Here is a 21,297-nt window from a genome sequence, read left to right as displayed (position 1 = left end):
AAGGAGGCTAACTCCCAATGGGAGATGGACACCTACATCCCTTTGGCTCCCATGAAAATCCAAGCCTCAGCCTTTGAGACAGTTAGGCAATAGGGAATGTTCAATTCACCCACTACTAATATGCACCCATATCAGGGATGGAGCATCAAACGAAACATGGCAGAAGCGTTTACAGGCCTGTGGACTCTTATTCCCATGAGTGAAGGGATTCACGTGCATTGGCAGGAGGGGAGAGGATGTAAGTCAATCCAACAATTACTTATGGCCATGATTTTCAAAGGGGCATAAAGGAGTTAATTGAAAAATCAATGGGAGTTGGGTCCCTAACTCCCTTAGGCTCCCTCGGAAATCTGAGCCCACATGCTTAAGTAGTTGAAGGACTGGCCCAAAATTTCATTTTTTAGTCAAATGTATATCACAGAATCATAGAAATGTCAGGCTGTAAGGGACCTTGAGAGGTCATCAAGTCCAGCCCTCTGTGCTGAGGCAAGACCAAGTGAATCTAGACCAGACCTGACAGGTGTCTGTCCAACCTGTTCCTAAAAACCTCCAGTGATGAGGATTCCACAGCCTCCCTTGGAAGCCTGTTCCAGAGCCAGGGGCCACTCCAGGCACCAGCACTCTAAGAGCTTGCTTGGGGCAGCAAGCTGTGAGGGGCGCTCTGTCGATCGCCGCGAGGGCAGCAGGCAGGGTGCATTTGGAGGCATAGCTGCGGAAGGTCCGCTGGTCCCACGGCTTCGGCAGACCTCCCGCAGGCTGCTGCTGAATCCGTGGGACTGGGAACCTCCTGCAGGCAAGCCGCCGAAGGCAGCCTGCCTGCCGTGCTTGGGGCAGCAAAATACCTGGAGCTGCCCCTGTCCAGAGCTCAACTCCCCTGGGAGTCAGAAAACTTCTCCTAATAGCTAACCTAAATCTCCCTTGCTGCAGTTTAAGCCCATTGCTGCTTCTCCTACCTGCAGTGGGCATGAAGAACAATTGATCCCTCTCATCTTTAGATGAGCCAGTAACATATTTGAAGCCTGTTATCAGGTCCCCAGTCAGTCTTCTTTTCTCAAGACAGCTGCAGCGGCACAGCAGCCAGCAAACAGAGCTGTAAACAGGGGAGTTTCAGAGGGAGTTCTCTTGGAGGAGCAGGTTTTTGTATTTTGTGTATTGTATTGTGTAGTTTGTATGTGTGGAGGCTGCTATGGGCAGTGTGCTGGGAGAGAAGCTGAGCCCTGTTTAGGGGGCAGGGCTTACCTGCTTAGGGATCCTATAAAAGTAGCCAGCCAGCCAGTCAGGCAGCGGCACAGCAGCCAGCAAACAGAGCTGTAAACAGGAGAGTTTCAGAGGGAGTTTACAGGGGGAAGTTGTGGGGGAGACTTAGAGACCTAAGCAGAGGAACTGACAGGCTAATGAAGGGAATGGGTGGTGGTCTGCCAGTGTTCTGGTGCCTGTTGGTGGTTTGTTTTGTGTTATGTTTCTTGGACTACCAGGTTTTAGGTGAGAAGTCTATGACCGATACAGAGGCAGCAGTGAAAGACACAATGAGGATGACTGGATGTGGAAACTGCGGCATGTACATGATCCTGGAGGGGACGCCTGAAAAGAGTTTTGTCTGCATGAAGTGCCGCCTGATAGAGCTGATGCAAGAAAAGATCCAAGGACTGGAGATGCAGGTGGAAACTCTGGTCGAGTTTAGAAGGGGGTTCGAGCAGATGATGGAGCAAAGACACGAGGGGGCTGAAGGGATAAGCTCAGACTTGCAGATGGAAGCAGGACCAAAGAATTCAGAGGAGAGACTGCTGGGTGAGGAACGTGGACGGTGGAAGCATGTGACTAAGAGAACCAGGCAGAAGAAAAGACGGGCCAGTGAAGGAGAAATAGAACTCAGGAACAGGTTTGCGGAGTTGGAAAATGAAGAAAGGACACAGCAGGTGGTCACTGAAGGTGAGAGGGCAAGGAAAAAGAGAAGAGCTGCTAGTCCTACAGGAAGAGGGGAAGAGTCAATGGAGACAACACCAAATATAAGCCCCAGGAGGATTGCAAGGGTGAATAGGAATCGAGAGGACTTACAGCCAGTGGGTGCAGGGGATAGACCGGAGAATCACACTGTCACCAGGAAAAGGCAAGTCTACGTGATTGGAGACTCCTTACTGAGAAGAATAGACAGGCCTGTAACTAGAGCTGATCCAGAGAACAGAAGGGTGTGCTGTCTGCCGGGTGCTAAGATACAGGATGTGGACTTGAGGCTGAAAAGGATCCTAAAGGGAGCAGGAAAGAATCCGCTGATTGTCCTTCATGTGGGAACGAATGATACAGCTGGAACATATCAAGGGAGACTATGCCAGACTGGGGAAGACGCTTAAGGAAATCGAGGCTCAAGTGATCTTCACTGGGATTCTGCCTGTTCCTAGAGAAGGGCAACAAAGGTGTGACAAGATTATGGCAATCAACAGATGGCTCAGGCAGTGGTGCTATAAGGAGGGCTTTGGGATGTATGGCCACTGGGAAGCATTTATGGACAGAAGACTGTTCTCTCGGGATGGACTTCACCTGAGTAAGGAGGGAAACAGACTTCTAGGATGGAGGCTCGCCCAACTGATTAAGAAGCTTTAAACTAGGAATTTGGGGGAGATGGTTGGGAGATGTCCAGGTGATCTCCAGGCTGGAATTTAACCTTGAGAGGGAAGAAAACAAAGTAAGAGGGGATACAGCCGTTGACAGAAGAATTGTCATAAGGAGGAAGGGTAGTGTAGATACCAGTTTAACAGGTGATGCTGGTGGTAGAATGTCTGTGCCTAGCCAGGTAAAGAATGTCAGTGAAACCAAACGGCAAAATTAAGATGTCTGTACACTAATGCGAGGAGCCTAGGTAACAAAATGGAGGAACTAGAGCTACTGGTGCAGGAAGTGAAACCGGATCTTACAGGGACAACAGAAACATGGTGGAATAGTAATCATGACTGGAGTACAGGTATTGAAGGCTATGTGCTGTTTAGGAAAGACAGAAATAAAGGCAAAGGTGGTGGATTAGCATTGTATATCAGTGATGAGGTTAACTGTAAAGAAATAAGAAGTGATGGAATGGATAAGACAGAGTCTGTCTGGGCAAAAATCACACTGGGAAAGAAAGCTACTAGAGCCACCCCTGAGATAGTGCTTGGGTGTGCTACAGACCCCGGGATCTGATTTGGATATGGATAGAGACCTCTTTAATGTTTTTAATGAAGTAAACACTAATGGGAATTGTGTGATCATGGAAGACTTTAACTTCCCAGATATAGACTGGAGGACAAGTGCTAGTAAGAATAATAGGGCTCAGATTTTTCTGGATGTGATAGCTGATGTATTTCTTCCCCAAGTAGCTGAAGAACCAACAAGAGAGGATGCCATTTTAGATTTGGTTTTGAAGAGTAGTGAGGACCTCATAGAAGATATGGTTGTAGGGGACAAACTTGGTTCGAATGATCATGAGCTAATTCAGTTCAAACTAGATGGAAAGATAAACAAAAATAGATCTGGGACTAGGGTTTTTGACTTCAAAAGGGATAACTTTAAAGAATTAAGGAAATTAGTTAGGGAAGTGGATTGGACTGAAGAACTTGTGGATCTGAATATGGAGGAAGCCTGGAATTACTTTAAGTCGAAGCTGCAGAAACTATCAGAAGCCTGCATCCCAAGAAAGGGGAAAAAAAACTTAGGCAGGAGTTGTAGACCAAGCTGGATGAGCAAGCATCTCAGAGAGGTGATTAAGAAAAAGCAGAAAGCCTACAAGGAGTGGAAGATGGGTCAGATTAGCAAGGAAAGCTACCTTACTGAGGTCAGAATATGTAGGGATAAAGTGAGAAAGGCTAAAAGCCATGTAGAGTTGGACCTTGCAAAGGGAATTAAAACCAATAGTAAAAGGTTCTATAGCCATATAAATAAAAAGAAAACAAAGAAAGAAGAAGTGGGACCGCTAAACACTGAGGATGGAGTGGAGGTTAAGGATAACCTAGGCATGGCCCAATATCTAAATAAATACTTTGCCTCAGTCTTCAATAAGGCTAATGAGGAGTTTAGGGATAATGGAAGGATGACAAATGGGAATGAGGATATGGAGATGGATATTACCACATCTGAGGTAGAAGCCAAACTTGAACAGCTTAATGGGACAAAATCGGAGGGCCCAGATAATCTTCATCCAAGAATATTAAAGGAACTGGCACATGAAATTGCAAGCCCATTAGCAAGAATTTTTAATGAATCGGTAAACTCAGGGGTTGTACCGTACGACTGGAGAATTGCTAACATAGTTCCTATCTTTAAGAAAGAGAAAAAAAGTGATCCGAGTAACTATAGGCCTGTTAGTTTGACATCTGTAGTATGTAAGGTCTTGGAAAAAATTTTGAAGGAGACAGTAGTTAAGGACTGTGAGGTCAATGGTAATTGGGACAAATTACAACATGGTTTTACAAAAGGTAGATCATGCCAAACCAACCTAATGTCCTTCTTTGAGAAGGTGACAGATTATTTAGACAAAGGAAATACAGTAGATCTAATTTACCTCGATTTCAGTAAGGCATTTCACATGGTTCCACAGGGGGAAATATTAGTTAAATTGGAAAAGATGGGGATCAATATGAAAATTGAAAGGTGGATAAGGAACTGGTTAAAGGAGAGACTCCAACGGGTCGTACTGAAGGGTGAACTGTCAGGGTGGAAGGAGGTTACTAGTGGAGTTCCTCAAGGATCAGTTTTGGGACCAATCTTATTTAACCTTTTTTATTACTGACCCTGGCACAAAAAGCGGAAATGTGCTATAAAGTTTGCGGGTGACACAAAGCTGGGAGGTATTGCTAACACAGAGAAGGACTGGGATATCATACAGGAAGATCTGGATGACCTTGTAAACTGGAGTAATAGTAATAGGATGTAATTTAATAGTGAAAAGTGCAAGGTCATGCATTTAAGGATTAATAATAAGAATTTTAGATATACATTGGGGACACATCAGTTGGAAGCAACAGAGGAGGAGAAGGACCTTGGAGTATTGGTTGGTCACAGGATGACTATGAGCCGCCAATGTGATATGGCCGTTAAAAAAGCTAATGCGGTTTTAGGATGCATCAGGCGAGGTATTTCCAGCAAAGATAAGGAGGTGTTAGCACCGTTATATAAGGCACTGGTGAGCCCTCATCTGGAATACTGTGTGCAGTTCTGGTCTCCTATATAAGAAGGATGAATTCAAACTGGAACAGATTCAGAGATGGGCTACTAGGATGATACGAGGAATGGAAAAGCTGTCTTATGAAAGGAGACTCAAAGAGCTTGGCTTGTTTAGCCTAACCAAAAGAAGGTTGAGGGGGGATATACTTGTTCTTTATAAATATATCAGAGGGATTAATATTAGGGATGGAGAGGAATTATTTAAGCTTAGTACCAATGTAGACACAAGAACAAATGGGTATAAACTGGACACTAGAAAATTTAGACTTGAAATTAGACGAAGGTTTCTAACCATTAGAGGAGTGAAGTTCTGGAACAGCCTTCCAAGGGGAGTAGTGGGGGCAAAAGACATATCTGGCTTTAAGACTAAGCTTGATAAGTTTATGGAAGGGACGGTATGATGGGATAGCTTAATTTTGGCAATAGATCTTTGATTATCAGTAGGTAAGTATGCCCAATGGTCTGTGATGGGTTGTTAGATGGGATGAGATCTGAGTTACTGCAGAGAATTCTTTCCCCAGTGCTGGCTGGTGAGTCTTGCCCACATGCTCAGGGTTTAGCTGATCACCATATTTGGAGTTGGGAAGGAATTTTCCTCCAGGGCAGATTGGCAGAGGCCCTGGAGGTTTTTCACCTTCCTCTGCAGCATGGGGCATGGGTCTCTTGCTGGTGGATTCTCTGCAGCTTGAGGTCTTCAAACCACAATTTGAAGACTTCAATAACTCAGATATAGGTTAGGGGTTTGTTATAGAAGTGGATGGGTTGGATTCTGTGGCCTGCTTTGTGCAGAAGGTCAGACTAGATGATCATATTGGTCCCTTCTGACCCTAAAGTCTATGAGTCTAAACATGCCCACCTTTTTTCACCTTTCCACATAGGTCAGGTTTGCTAAACCTTTTATCATTTGTGTTACTCTCAGCTGGACTCTCTCTGATTTGTCCACATCTTTCATAAATATGTGAAACACATTCAAGGCCACTCAGCAACAAACATTATGTTTATAAATTAAGGTTAATTTTAATGTTCTATTGTTGGATCGTTTCTCAAACCTTCCTAGTGATTAACCTCCACATTTAATAACATTTAGCACCCTATACAAGCGTTCACCTATAGATATGAAAGCTCTTTGCAACAGTCCTGAGGCTTCAGTTCTGCTGCTCCAACCCCTAAACCCATTCCCCTGCAAGAGTCATCAAATGTAACCTAGGATCCTGACTCCCAGTGTCCCCCTTCTCTAACCACTAAAACCCACTCCCTTCCCAGGAAGCAGAATAGAACCCAGGAGTCCTGACTCCCAGAACTCACATGTTCTAACTCACTACATTCCATTCATGGAAGTAGATACCAATGCTGGTACTCTTGATTCTCTTAGAAGAACATCTTCTTCACAAGGACCTTTCTCCTGGCTCTCTTCACATCCTTGTTCCTCAGAGTATAGATCAATGGGTTTAACATGTGGGTGACGATGTTGTACAGCAGAGAGATTAACTTGTCATTATCCAGTGAGTAGCTAGAGAGGGGTCTGACATAGGTGAAGATACTGCTTCCATAGTAGAGTAGGACTGCAGTGAGATGTGACACACAGGTGGAGAAGGCCTTGCTCCTCCCCTCAGGGGAATGTATCTTCAGTATCCTTGAAACAATGTATCCATATGAACGTCCAATGCACAGGGTGGGGCTCCACCCCAAGAAGATGCTGGAGACCAGTATCATGATGACATTGAGTGAGATGTCTCCACAGGAAAGAGCCAGCAGTGGTGAGATATCACAGTAGAAGTAGTTGATTCTGTTGGCCTCACAGAACGGCAGATGGATAGTCAGGAATGTGTGCAAGGCTGCATTGAGTGCACCACTAAGACAGGAAACTGACACCAGCAGAACACAAAACTTGCTGTTCATGAATAAGGTGTAGTGCAGAGGTTTGCATATGGCCATGTAGCGGTCATACGCCATGGTGGCCAGCAACATGCACTCAGCACCCACAAAAAAGAGGAAGAAGTAGAGTTGTGTTGCACACCTTGCATAGGAGATACTGCTCCTGCCTGAGACGAGGTGCGCCTGCATCTGGGGGACAGTGGTGGTGGTCTGGCAGATGTCTAGGAGGGAGAGGTTTCCCAGGAAGAAGTACATTGGGGTTTGGAGACATGGTTCCACTAAGGAGAGGAAGATGATGAGCGTGTTCCCCAAGATGGTGAAGATGTAGATGATGGAGATAACCCAAGACAGTAGGAAATGTAACCCTTGAATATTATGAAATCCAAGAATCATGAATTCAATTGGTGTGGTTTGATTCTCCATGACCACATCTTCACCTGGCTGCAGCAGAGAGGAGAATGGTCTATAAACAAGGGAAAAGGAATTTTGATACAAGAATTTGCATATTTCAGTTTGGTCACTGGCAGAACCAGGAGTCTATAATGTCTTCCTACTAATCCTCTCTAACCATTAGATCCCATTTCCCTCTCAGATCCAGGAATGGAGGCTAGACATCCTGATTTCCTGACCCTGATCTGAACCCTAGAACCTGCTTGCCTTCTGGAGCTTGTATCAGACCCCAGGAATGTCACTGCTAGAGCATGCACCATTCCCAGGGCTGAAGAATGCTCATGGCTCCTAGACCTCACTGCTGTAACCACTACAATACACTCCCTCCCAGACCTTGCAATACAATCCATGAGACCTGTCTCCAAGCGCCCTGTGCTAATCCATAGACCCCACTCACTTGCCAAAACTTGGAATAGAAACCAGGAGTGCTGGCTCCCAACCTCTGCTTCTCTAACCAATAGACCTCTCATAGTTGAGAATAGAACCCAGGAGTCCTGATTCTGAGTCTCCCAGATCACTAAACAGCAGAGCTCACTCCCTTTCTGAGCTTAGGAGAGAACTCAAGAATCCTTCCCTCATTGGTAGATCACACGCCTTTACGAGTACCTGAAGGGGGACATAGGAAAGCTCCTGATTCACCATCTTTGCTTTAACTCTTAGATACCAGTCTTTCCCTTAGCCAGGACTAGTGCTTGTGTATTGGAGAAAGTTTGTCCTTCCATGGACCATATCACACATATTCAAGTGATAAATAAAGGATTTTAATCTTCATGGACTGTAACTCTAGTACTACAATCAGAGGCATGGTACTATGAAAACAGTGACAGTGGAGAGAAAGATTATTACCACTAGCTAGTAAAATATAAACACAATCTAATCTTCATTTCTTTAGCTGCTATACATTTCCAGATTTCATTCAAAATAAACATTTTAAAAAAGGATAAAAGGATAAGTATGAAATGTATGTACCTGTCAAAGACATAGTAGGTTACAATGTCTTTCTACTAAAGAGCTAGATTCTACCCTTCACAACAACTGTAAATTTCAGTTAACTCAGATTAAGAGAGAGAGAGATGCATGTAGATGAAGAGTGAATAATTTGGTGAGGTAGAATGATGAGGAGTGTAACTTATTTTTAATTAATAAAATATACAAAATATGCAATCATGTTATTCTTTCTTTAACTGCTTGATATTTCCACCATGAAAAGTAGGGCAGTCCTCTTGGTTTTGGGATCCATTTGTTTTCAGTTTAGCTAAATGACCAAAACTGCAGTTTCTCATGATTGCATATATGAAATCTACATACCCTTCAATGGCGTGGAAGGTTAATACAAGGCTTTACAGAAAAGCCATATTCTGCCTCCACAACACTGGAAAGTTTTGAATATTCCAACAGAGAGACAAATGATCAGATAGATAGAAACAGAAAGAAACACACAAAAAGAGAAACAGGAAAATAATATTATGACAAGCGCTTGCTAAGCACCTGATTCTGATAGATTCAATACTGGCTGTGAGACAGAGATGATGGTGATGGTGAAGATGATGATTATGAATGCTTTTATTAAAAGCGTTAGTAAAAGATAGTGGTAAAATATAGAATCACCCTATGTTTTATTTTGATCTATTTTATGTTTCCAGATTTTCAGCATACAAAGTGCCAAAGTCCAATTGATATCAGGATACATTAGTTTTCTCCTTACCTTAATCAGAAAGATTATACTCTCTCATGGTTTGCAAATTAGCTGTACATTGAGAAACAAAAGCACAACATAAATAAAGTGTTTATATTCAAAATTTCTATGGCCTTCAGACACTACAGAAGGGTGAAATTGTGTACCCCATAGCACCAGAAAGTTTCATATAACTCACTAAAGCAAGAAATGGTGAAATAGACTAGATAGATAAAGGAGATTCAAAACAACCATGAAAGAATGAACATTCACAATCATTATAATAGCTATAGTAATATGTGAAATGCCTCTCACCTACCAATTCAAATAAACAAATGATGCTGGCTCTGCATTACTAACAATGGAGACCTTGAAGGAGAACTTAAATATATATTCTTTAAAAGGACTCTTGAGAACACATCCCTAGAGCATTTTTGTTCAAAGATAAAGCTGGGTGGAATTCCAGTGGGGAGGAGGGGGAATGGGAGGGAGATATTGTCAGTTTGTTCTCTGGTGAAATACCTGTAACTGTACTGTGTAGTGGTTATGTAAATTGTATTTGGAAATAGTAGTGTTCATGTTGATGTACGTCTATACCCACTGATATCCAAAGCCAGATTGTGGCTCTTTAGAGTGGAGCATAGATCACAGCCACTTTTCTGGTGTCTTTTACAATTTCTGCAGAAATAAACATCTAAACCCTATGGATGGAAAATAAAGTCTCCATATATGACCCTGATAAAGGACCCTATAGGTCTATGATTGGAAAGAGGTCTTGAGCATCTAAAATTCTTAGGGGTCATTTGGAATCCCCAGAGAAAAATATCTATTCTAACATCATTTAAATCAATGGATTTATGCCAGGGATGAATTTTGGTTCCATTACTTCTCAGATAGGGTAGTGACTCTGAAACCTACTGATGACATATTGGACCAGATTTTCAAACTTGGTTTACCTAATGGTAAGAACTGAGACTGGGAATTTCAAAGAGGCCCAAGGGAGCTAGGAAGCCAGCTAGCTTTGCACTATGTCCAATGGAAACTGGGTGCCTAATTCCCTGATGTCCTTTGAAAATCCCAGCTACAAATCTTTATTTGAGCAACTTCGTATCAAATTCTATTTTGACCATTTGATAGGAGAAACTTTAGATGCTTATTGGATTTGGAGTAGAGTATGGTATTTTAGTTGGAGACTGAGAAATGAGTGTGGTGTGAGCAGAGACATCAGACTCCATTTGCCTTCGGAGAGAACTAGAGAATGCCCTGCTGCCATAAGATCCGCACATTATTAACTTTGTCCTACGGTCTATCCTAGGCTGCTCTGGAAATCGGAGGACCAAGATCTCTATGAATTCAAGTCATCTCCACAGCTGATCAAGCTTCAGTAGCATACCACCACTTTTTTCCATTCTAGATTGACTCCTGCCTCTCTTTCAGGAAGAACTGTACATGCTTTAGGGAGTCAATAGGACTTATTTTTACCCTGTGATGTGTGACTAAATTATGATATGTAGATACAATAGTGTGAGGTTCTTTACAAAATTTTTAACTAGGGGTGAATTGGAGCCTAGAGAATTTAGTTTTGCCTTGAACCTGCAAGAAGGGAGTAACATCCCCAAATGGAATTTAGCCGTGATAGCAGGGTTGACAGAAAGAATTTGACAAAGTTATAAGCAACTGAAAACAGGGATGTAATGGGGTTGGGATTCTCACCCCTAGTGAGGGCCCTTGGTTGAGTGTGTCCAGGCTTGCACTTTCTTTCACTGTAGCACTCCTTGGGCTCAGGTCCTTAATTAGTCCTGTAATCTATCAATGGTCTTGGCCTTGGTGTTGAGCCATACTCTCAGGGGTTTTCCACAAGAGGCAATGTCCTCTCTGGGCCATCAAGGAGTTCCATTCCCCTGCTGGGGTGCCTCAAAATCCAAGCTATTACTCCCCCAGTGACTACTGTGGGTGGGGGGACTCAGACCTGCCCACTACTCTGGGTCCCAGCCCAGGGACCCTGTTGAGAGCAGCCGTTCACTACAGCCCTGCAGCTTCTTCACCCTTACCTCAGGACCTAGAGCTCCTTCTCACTCCCTTGGCCAGCCACACACCATCCACGCCCCACCAGACCCAGCAAGGAACAGACTCATTCTGGCCCTGAAGCTCTTCTTTTACAAGCCTGCTGGGCCCTGATTGGCTGTGTCCCACATAGCCCTTCTAGACAGCTTGGAGGATCCTCCCCACTGCCTTTTTCAGGAGCAGGTTGTGACAGGGCCAGGAGGGCTTGAGCAGGGGGGCAGTTTGTAAAAGGACAAATTCTTCTGTTGGCCTAGCTACTGCTTCTCAGAGGTGGATTCACTACATCAATGGATAAACTCATTCCAACGGCTAAGTAAGTGTCTATGCAATAGTAACACAGCTGCAACACTGTAGCTGTGTGGCTGTAGTATTGACATGTGCAAATCTTTATTGGAGCAGTGAGTGTGAAACCTGGGTCTCGGTAGAATGCATTAGCCACTAGGCTATAGAGTTATTCCCACTCTCTCTATACCTTCTAGGACTCTACAGAGCTAATTTCTATAACATTCTCCTGGGATACCTGCATTCCACTCCCTGCTCCAATGAAGATTTCAGTACATACACGGAGTAGAACAGCTTCAACAGAGGAGATTGAGAGACACCTCTGAGCACACCTACCAGATAAGACCCCCACAAGTGAGATGCCTGAGGGAGCACCAAGTTTGTAAATGCCACTGGGGAGTTGGGATGAGTCAGGGCTGATCTGCTCAATGGTGTCAGTAATTTGATGGCTTCCCACAAGTCCACTGGCAAAAAATGTAGGCACCTTTGGTACCTTACTAGTGGAAACTTAGGTAGCTGAGGACATTAGGCAACTCCAGGGCAAGGCAGCAGGGGTTTCATGACTATTAATAGTGTCTAAATGTTGGCCTTAGGAACCTAAGCTAGGCAGTAAGGCAGCTAAATCCCCCTTGTGAATCTAGCCCTATGGGTGTGGTTGCAAAGAAAACCTAGCAAATATGACCTGAGTGAAACCTCTGTGGCAATGTCTGAGTATGCAGAGAGCCTGAAACAATAGCTCAGAAATGTGAACTGACTCATTTATTTGGATGGGTGCTGTTACAACCTGGCCCTGCCCTCCCCCTTGTCAGGCATCAGTCTGTTGTACTCAGACCCAAACTATGGTTCCCATGTGATTCTAACCGCTCTTGGTCTAGATAGTGACTGGTCACTGTTCCTAGCTCTGGGTCTCTTTTAGGCATATTTCCAGGTGAGAACTCCCTGCATGACATTCTTCTTGGGCAGTGAGAGTCTGCAGTCCACCTGTCTTAGACCACAAAACAACTGACTCATTTCTCGAATCCACCAGTTACTTATACCCTTTCCTCCTCACCTGGCAGTGGGAGCCCAGACAAATCCTTCAGGGACAATGCAGCAGGAAAGCAAGAGATGCAAACACTTTACAACACAACGCCAGAGGTACAGAACTTAGAAGAACAACATCCTCAAGGCTCCTCTCTCAGTCTGATCTCACCACCCTTGGTTCTGGTCAGCATCCTTAGGTGATGCTGAGTCTCACAGCCACGTCCTGTTTCCAGGTGCTTTTGCTGAGGGAATTTCCCAGCTCCAAATCCTATCCCTGTTTGCTTCTGTGTAGCGAGTCAATCAAAGTCTGCGGCCCTGCCAGCAGAAAACCCATTGTTCCAGGATAGAAGAATCAGTATGCATTGATGGCCAGTGATGAATCTCTCTCTGTGAGTGATTTCAAAGGCATCCTGCACTCTAGCAGGGGCAGCAGTGCTCAGAAAGACTGATGCTGTCAGGATGGGCCGCTTTTTCACTAGCACCTGGATGTTCTAAACCAACAAGGAGGTTACAATGGAAAACAAAGGTCTCAGTGAAGGTGACAATCACAAAATTGCTAAAGCACACAGAGTCCTGTGGCACCCTATAGACTAATAGACATTTTGGAGCATGAGCTTTCGTGGGTGAATACCCACTTCGTCAGATGCATGTAGTGGAAATTTCCAGGGGCAGGTATATATATGCAGGCAAGCTAGAGATAATGAGGTAGTTCAGTCAGGGAGGATGAGGCCCTGTTCTAGCAGTTGAGCTGTGAAAACCAAGGAAGGAGAAACTGGTTTTGTAATTGGCAAGCCATTCACAGTCTTTGTTTAATCCTGAGCTGATGGTGTCAAATTTGCAGATGAACTGAAGCTCAGCAGTTTCTCTTTGAAGTCTGGTCCTGAAGTTTTTTTGCTGCAGGATGTCCACCTTAAGGTCTGCTATAGTGTAACCAGGGAGGTTGAAGTGTTCTCCTACAGGTTTTTGTATATTGCCATTCCTAATATCTGAATCCAAGAAAGATCATGCTCCAAAACGTTTGTTAGTCTATAGGGTACCACAGGATTCTTTGCTGCTTTTACAGATCCAGACTAACAAGGCTACCCCTCTGATACTAAAGCACACAGGCATGCTATGTCACCAGCCCTGTACAAACCTAAATCTGCATTCACAAATTCTTTGTGAGTGAATTTCACAGGTGTTTTTATTTTTGTTTGGTTTTTTTTTAACAGAAAATGCTGTTGGTAGGAGATTAGAAGTCATTTAGGCAGTTGTCGTTGTCAGACATTCATAGAAATGTAGGGCTGAGAAGGACGTCGAGAGGTCATCAAGTCCAGCCCTCTGTGCTAAGACAGGAACAAGTAAACCTGGAGCAGCCCTGCTAGGTGTTGTCCAACTTGTTCTTAAAAACCTCCAATGGTAGGGATTCCACAACCTTCCTTGGAAGCCTGGTCCAGAATTTAACTGCCTTCTAGTTAGAAAAATTGTCCTAATCTATAACCTACATCTCTCCTGCTACAGATTAAGCCCATTGCTTCTTGTTTTATCTTCAATGGACATGGAGAACAATTTATCACCATCCTCTTTAAATCAGCCCTTAACATACTTGAAGACTGTCATCAGGTCCCACCTCAGCCTTCTTTTTTTAAGACTAAACAGGCCAAGTTTTTTTAAGCTTTCTTCCTGTCAGGTTTTTGAACTCTTTGATCATTTTTGTTGCTCTCCTCCAGACCAGGGCTGCTCGGGGGGCAAGTGGGGCAATTTGCCCCAGGCCCTGGGCCCCACAGTGGCCCCCACGAGAATATAGTATTCTATAGTATTGCAACTTTTTTTATGGAAGGGGCTCCTGAAATTGCTTTGCCCCAGGCCCCCTGAAACCTCTGGGTGGCCCTGCTCCAGACTCTCTCCAATTTGTCCACATCTTTCCTAAAACGTGGATGTAATAAAATACAGACCATACTTTAAATGTGACCTGCCCTTCTGGATGCCTCCTGAGTAAGCTGCCCTTTTCTGAGACCCTTCTCCAGCCCCAGGAGTGAACCCCTTCCATGTGGCCAGCTCATGCCTCTACTTCTCTCTGGGGTGGGATCCCGAAATCCAGCCAAACTCCAACGGGGTTACCAGTTTCCCCCTTCATGGGTGCCAACCCCATTACCTCTCAGGTCCAGATGTTCTTGGACTCTTCCAAAGTTCCCCGTTGGGACCCTGTGGTCAGGAATAATTTGCAGTGACACAGAAACAGGATTATTTGTCCAAAATATGCACAGTGCTTAGAGAAGCAGATTTTTAAAATAACAAAAAGACCTACAGGACCCATTGTCTTCCTTATGTTTGACATTCCCCTCCAGCCCCTTGGTAGATATGACCAACCCTTGGTGTCTCCTGTTGTCTGTGGGCACCAAGTTACTGCTTGACCACTGCAGTTCCTGCCTCTCACTCTGTCTGTCTGTCTTTCTTCATCCTGTTGGCTCTGGGTCTTTTTGTCAGGTTCCAGCAGAGCCAACCACTTACTTTTTAACCCTTCAGGGTCTTTTGATCTCAGCCCTAGCCTTAGGAAGAGTAAAACCTCCTAACATGGATGGTGCCAGCCAGGTTGGATCTTCCCCCAGTTGGTGACCCAGCCCATTGTTGTCTTAACCCTCTGAAGTAGGTACCTCAGAGGCTGAATTACCCTTCATGTGTTTATTAACAGTACATTTTACAACCTCCTTTGCTTTAATATTACACAGTCATAGAATCACAGAGTCAGAAGAGAACTCAGAAGGTCATCTAGTCCACCCCCCTGCTCAAAGCGGGGCCAATCCCCAGACAGATTTTTGACCCATATCCCTGAATGCCCCCCTCAAGGATTGAACTCACAACCGTGGGTTTCGCAAGTTCATGCTCAGACAACTGAGCTACTCCCCCGCAAGTCAGATACCAATATAGAACTAGAAAGGGAAACAAAATTATACATCATATTGTTAAGCAATAATACAGACATTTTCCGACTTTGTGACACCTCCCATGTTGAGACACTTCAATGGGGCTCAATGATCAGAAAAAAACTGTATTTATGAGAACAAAGAAATGTTATTCCTGGTCAAGAATTTCCTCAGATTCTCCTTGACTTCTTTGTTCCTCAGACTGTATATGATTGGGTTAAATGTTGGAATAATGACCGTGTACAACAGGGAAAGGGCTCGGTCGGTGTCCACAGAGACATTGGGACTGGGCCTCATGTAGGTGATAAAGCCGCTGCAGTAGAATATTATGACTGTGATTAGGTGTGAGGAGCAAGCGGAGAAAGCTTTGTGTCTCCCCTCTCCTGAGTGTATCTTCAGAATGATGCAGATGATGCTTGCATAGGAGGTGATGATGAAGATTAAGGGGATTATTGTTAAGACCATAGTGAGAAAGGAAATAATGACATTGATGAGTGATGTGTCCGTGCTCACCAGCCTAAGCACTGGGAGGACTTCGCAGAAGAAGTGGTTGATTTTATTCATCCCATGGAAGGGTAATGTGAATATGGCTGCCGTTTGCTCACATGCCACCAACTTACCGACGATCCACACCATAGCTGCCAAGCTTAGGGTGACCTTTCTGCTCATGATGAGTGAGTAACGCATGGGGTTGCATATGGCAACGTACCGGTCATAGGACATAACAGTCAGCAGGCCACACTCTGTACTGCCAAAGAAAATGTAGAAGTACATCTGGACTGCACAGCTCAGGAAGGAGATAGCCTGCTTTTCTGACAGGAGGTTGGTCAAGGTCTTAGGGACGACCACTGAAGTGTAGCAGATCTCCAAGACTGACAAGTTCCTGAGGAAGAAATACATGGGGGTGTGGAGGGCCAGGTCAGCAACTGTGACAGCGATGATGAGGCCATTTCCTATCAGTGTGAAGAGGTAGATGAGTCAGATGAGGACAAAAAGAAGGGGTTGCAGATGCTGGACGTCTGAGAAGCCGAGAAAGATAAACTCTGTCACTGCTGTTAGGTTTTCTTCCATAGCTCGATCCTGTTGAGACCACACAGGTATTTAGATGCCTCTCAGGGGTTTGCATGGTATCTCATAATAGATAGAAAGATAGATTAGATAGAATAACAGTTACACAATCAGCTTCACCCCGTCCCCTTTCTCATCTCTCTATGTTCACAGAGCTCAGATGTTCTATCTCTTGGATCTTACTCATCTCTAGTTGGCGATTCTGACACCCTGTCCCACACTCACCTCAGGAACGGACATTGGTAGCTGCTGTGTCCACTCCAGAGGGGGAGTTGGGCCACACCTGAGCGGTGCTGCGACCCCGTGCACTTGGTCACAATGCCTGGAGTGGGGGGCTGGGTACAGCCCAACAGGACAGGCACTGCAGGAGTCACCACTGCAGAGTGAGTCATGGACACACACAAAAAGTCATGAACAAATGTGAAAATCACTGTGTCTGTGACTTCTTTCCCATTGTGACAGACATGCAGCCCTATGAATGATTATTAAAGAGCACCTCCACATGTGTTCTCACTTCCCTACCTCACACAGTGCCATCCCATTAATGAGAATGAGATACCAGAGTGTTGAGAGAATAAACACTAGACAAACCAACAACAAACAGCCCAAACACATGGCTGGTCTTGTCTAACATTACACTTCACTGCCAGCAAATGTGATTAGATTAACCTCTCATGTTACTGGAACACAGCTGGACCAATTTCTGTTCTTCTTGACAGATAAGATTCTCCAGTGTGTCTGTGGGACTCTCAAATCTGGGTGAGATGAGAGAGAATCCTGTAGATGAATATATTTTAGGTGTCATTGAAAATGACATTGCAAACAGATAGAGTCAATAGGCAGACAGATGAATCATTCATTACTATTACTTACCTTGATAGAAAGACATTATGCATAATACCTTTGAAAAGACAGAGAGAACAAAATTAAGAACAATTCTGTAGATTAGATACATAAGAGTAAATTAGATTGAGTGATTAGATGAGAGAAAGAGAGAGCGAGAGAGTGAAAGAGGTTGTCTATTTTTCCTTCAATTCTGGAGATAATTTAGGTGTTGATGGCTCCATAAAATGAACTTGGGGTCACAATAGTAAAGAAGGAAAATGCCTCAGACTGTCCCACAAATACCTTACTCTGAGCAGTCAAACCTTCCCACTTCTGAACAGTTCCATCATTTCTGAAACTGACTTATCTTGACCGAGAAGCTTCTCTGCTAGTGAATCTCAGACTTCAATCCTTTCTGTACTGTTCAGTGACTAGCGGGATAAAATCCCCAGGGTTCTTTCTGACTATGGGTGCCAGAGAGAATTTTTAATTGTATTCTGTTTATAAGCACTTTGATCAATTAAATCAACTCAGCAATAAAGAAACTACCATTAGATTCAGAGATGGTCCAATCCAAATTGCAATGTCAACTGTACTTGTTGATCAAGGTCGGAATATTGGTTTACTCTCAGTTCTCCAAGCATTTACAGTAGACATATTCTTCATCATGATTAAAATATGTTTGTTGCAATAAGGGTCTGAGACCTTAGAGCCTAGACAATTTATATAAGCTTCTTAGGAAAAGGCTTCTGAAGGACGTGTAACAAGGATGTATAAATTGTATCTACAAATGTCAAGAACAAATATAACTGATAGGTAGGCCAAAAGCTTTTAGCACTAATTGCCAGTGATCTCAACAGCATAGATCTTGGTGGAACTGGTGTGAGGTTTGATTAGTCTTTAAGGAGATATGGTGTTCACTTCATCATGATCTCAACATCCAACTGAGAACAAATTGCCCCTCCATGCCCCCCCACCCCGTTGGCACTCAGGATGGAGCTGAAAACTCACTGGACCATGGGTAGTTATTAACTCCCCTCTTATCTCTAGAGTGACTTCTTAAAGACAGAGTTGAGGCACACTGGTCAAGAGTGTGTGTAGGGAAATTCACAGTGCCGTTTCCATGCTGTGATAGATCTACAGAAATCCAAGGACAGCATCCTCCAGGGATGTCAGCTCTTCCCACCATTAATTTCTAAATATCCAGTTCAGATCTATCCCCTGGCAGATGTGACTCTAATTTGTTACCACATGATGGCTGCTTGCTGTCTCATGTGAAATGTATGCAGTGGTTCTCAGACCAGCTCCCAGAGGACAAGTCTCCATGTCTAAAATGTATTCACCAACAGCCTTGGAAATAATTTGCAAACTTCTTGTTAAGTTCATCTCAGCAGCCAAGGGCTAGTGGCGAAATTCACTCCAGTGTCATTCTCATTGGGGGTAACTTTCAGTGTGAACTGGACAATTATCTCCCTTACACTCCTTTGAAAATCCTGGCCTAAACCTGCAAAGGCCTTGAGTGGTGCACAGGCCTTGAGTGTATTTGACATGGAAGTATCATGGACATTGAACTAGCCTGGGACACATGGATGCAGGCTCCCCAAGGCAGGGCTGAAGCAGGTTAGTGGGACAGTATGCTGGAACTGTCAGTACTTCAGCCATAGCCTGAGCTGTTTGATGGGTCACTGGAGGAACTCTGTCCTCCTGTGCAGAGTTGCATTATTGCCTTGTTTTATAAGGTTTTTCTTCACCTTCCTCTGAGACATCAGATCTTTGAAATTGACAAAGTTATTACACTGATGGCAACAGTCTCAGACTTTAGAGACAATCTTTTCTTGACTGGGATTTTCGCCAGTCATGATTATTAAGAAGAAGTGGTATATGCATAATAAAACTTCTGATTTATAAATATGTGTGTGAATAACATAGTAAGGACACTTCTCCAATGACCTGAGAGAAGTCTGTTCCAAGAAGATTGACTGTTTATAGCAGGTAGCTGAGTATCAGCTTTTCTGGATTCAATTCCTAGCTCTGGGGGACGAGTGGGTGTAGCAATTAAAGTGTGTTGGGTTGGGGGTTTGGGGGCAGATGGGAGTCAAGATTTTTAGAGAACAAGGCACATCAGGGATTATGTATTTCATAATCTCTCTCTTCCTTCCTGTGGAGGCCAAGTGTCTTCTTTAATTGACAGCTCTTCAGAGAAGGAACCAAATTTTCAATTATACCCTTATTTTGGGCAGATGAATAGATCCCCTGTCCTGTTTGGATCATCTGAGCATGGATATCACTCCCTACATGTTTGCAGACTTGGATTTTCAAAGGATCCTAGTGGATTTATACTCCAAAATGCAATTCAAAACCAAGGAGAGTTAGGTGACTGACAGTCTCAGCCTTTAATATTTTAGCCATATCATCAAGGTCTACAAAAATGACCGAATGACCATAGACTGGTGGACAGAGTCTGTGACTGGTTTCATTCCCCTGAAGAAAGTCTCAGTTTTCAACAGACTGAGAAGGACTAAAGAAAGAGATTCTTTTTCTGGGATATGATTCCATTAAAACATGAAGGTGAAGACTCACAATCATCCAACTCCTATTGATTTGAATGGTATTTGGGAGCTTCCTCAATTAGAATTTTGTGAAATTCCAAGTGGGCTGTCAATGTAGTTATGGAATACACATCTTGCACACCTTGACAAATTTCTTCACACCCATCCCGTCAAACTTTTCACACTCTAGATGTCAAAATTGGTTCTCGCTCCTCAGTGCTGGTTGGTTAGGGGGCAGTGCTAATAGACTTTTTCGGGGCAGTGCTAAGGGGGGCATGATGTGGGTCCTGTACCCAATGAGCATCTGCTCTGGGGCACAGGCAGGAATTTTTGGTGATAGTTCCTCCTCTCCCCTTGACAAATCAGCACTGAAATCTAGAAATCACAGTTGACAATATCTCCTGAAACCACGCTTCCCAAGGCATGCGTTATGAGTGTTTGGTTTTATCTCCAGCCCCCATGACACCTTCTGCATCCTGCCCACACTCCCATCTGTCTGTTGGTCTCAATCTAGGGCTCCATGCTGGTCCCATGGGAGTGTGAGCCAATTGGTGGAGCCTTGTGGTCAGTGGGGCCCTCAAACCCCAGACCAAACCGAGAAGGTATCTAGGTCAGAATCCTGCCCTCTAGTCAGTCAAGTGTTGACAACTTTTGCATCCCCAATCTATTTTGAAAATCACCACCTGAATAGATAGAGTCAATAGGTAAATAGATGAGTCATTTATTTCAGTGACAAGTATCAGAGAGGTAGCCATGTTAGTCTGGATCTGTAAAAAGCGACAAAGAGTTCTGTGGCATTATATAGATTAACAGACATATTGGAGCATCAGCTTTCATGGGTGAATACTCACATGCATCTAACAAAGTGAGTTTTCACCCATGAAAGCGTATGCTACAATAGGTCTGTTAGTCTATAAGGTGCCACAGGACTCTTTGTCGCATATTTTGATGAGTTAGCTTGAGAGAGATAATGATGCACAGTCCATTTCACCATGATTGCACCATCGCACTGGCACAATATGTGTACCCCATAATCACTCCTACAGAACTGTCATTTATTTCATAGTCTTTAGTATTTATTATTCATATTTCAGGATCAACTAGGATCCCCAGTAATAGATCAAGACAACATGGGCTAGATTCACAAAGGGACATAGATGTTCCAGTGCTGATCATTGAAGCAGCTGACTTTTAGTACCTAGAAATTCACAGAGATTCACAAAGCCTCAGTTTATGCACCCGGCTCCCTATACAATGAAAGGGGAAAGGTAGGCACCTAAAATGGGATTCACAAAAGCCAGCATGCTCAGGGGTTCCTCATCTAGGCTAGCCAATGGGAGATTCCAGGGAGGTGCCTATCTGCCAGCTGTGAACAGTTTCTTGGAGTAAGGCA

At 44.0% G+C, this 21,297-nt stretch overlaps 2 protein-coding genes and 1 pseudogene across 2 annotated transcripts in view; all 3 read right to left on the bottom strand.

Annotated features, from left to right (window-relative positions):
• The window catches only part of LOC127032870 (translation initiation factor IF-2-like), a 322,179-nt gene that overhangs the window by 255,295 nt on the left and 45,587 nt on the right, over positions 1–21,297 (bottom strand). The window lies entirely within an intron of this gene.
• LOC127032884 (olfactory receptor 5V1-like) lies at positions 6,559–7,512 on the bottom strand. Its single transcript, XM_050920476.1, has one exon. It carries the CDS (start codon positions 7,486–7,488, stop codon positions 6,559–6,561), a length of 930 nt encoding a protein of 309 aa, XP_050776433.1. The 5' UTR covers positions 7,489–7,512.
• On the bottom strand, positions 15,592–16,551 carry LOC127032882 (olfactory receptor 10A7-like; annotated as a pseudogene).

The sequence above is a fragment of the Gopherus flavomarginatus genome, chromosome 12 (assembly GCF_025201925.1).
Source record: "Gopherus flavomarginatus isolate rGopFla2 chromosome 12, rGopFla2.mat.asm, whole genome shotgun sequence".
Classification (NCBI taxonomy): Eukaryota; Metazoa; Chordata; order Testudines; family Testudinidae; genus Gopherus; species Gopherus flavomarginatus.
This window is presented reverse-complemented; position numbering and strand designations above follow the sequence as displayed.

What these genes read in the sequence shown, in the direction of transcription:
- LOC127032884 (XM_050920476.1), bottom strand. Translation starts at nt 7,488, where the DNA reads ATGGAGAATCAAACCACACCAATTGAATTCATGATTCTTGGATTTCAT.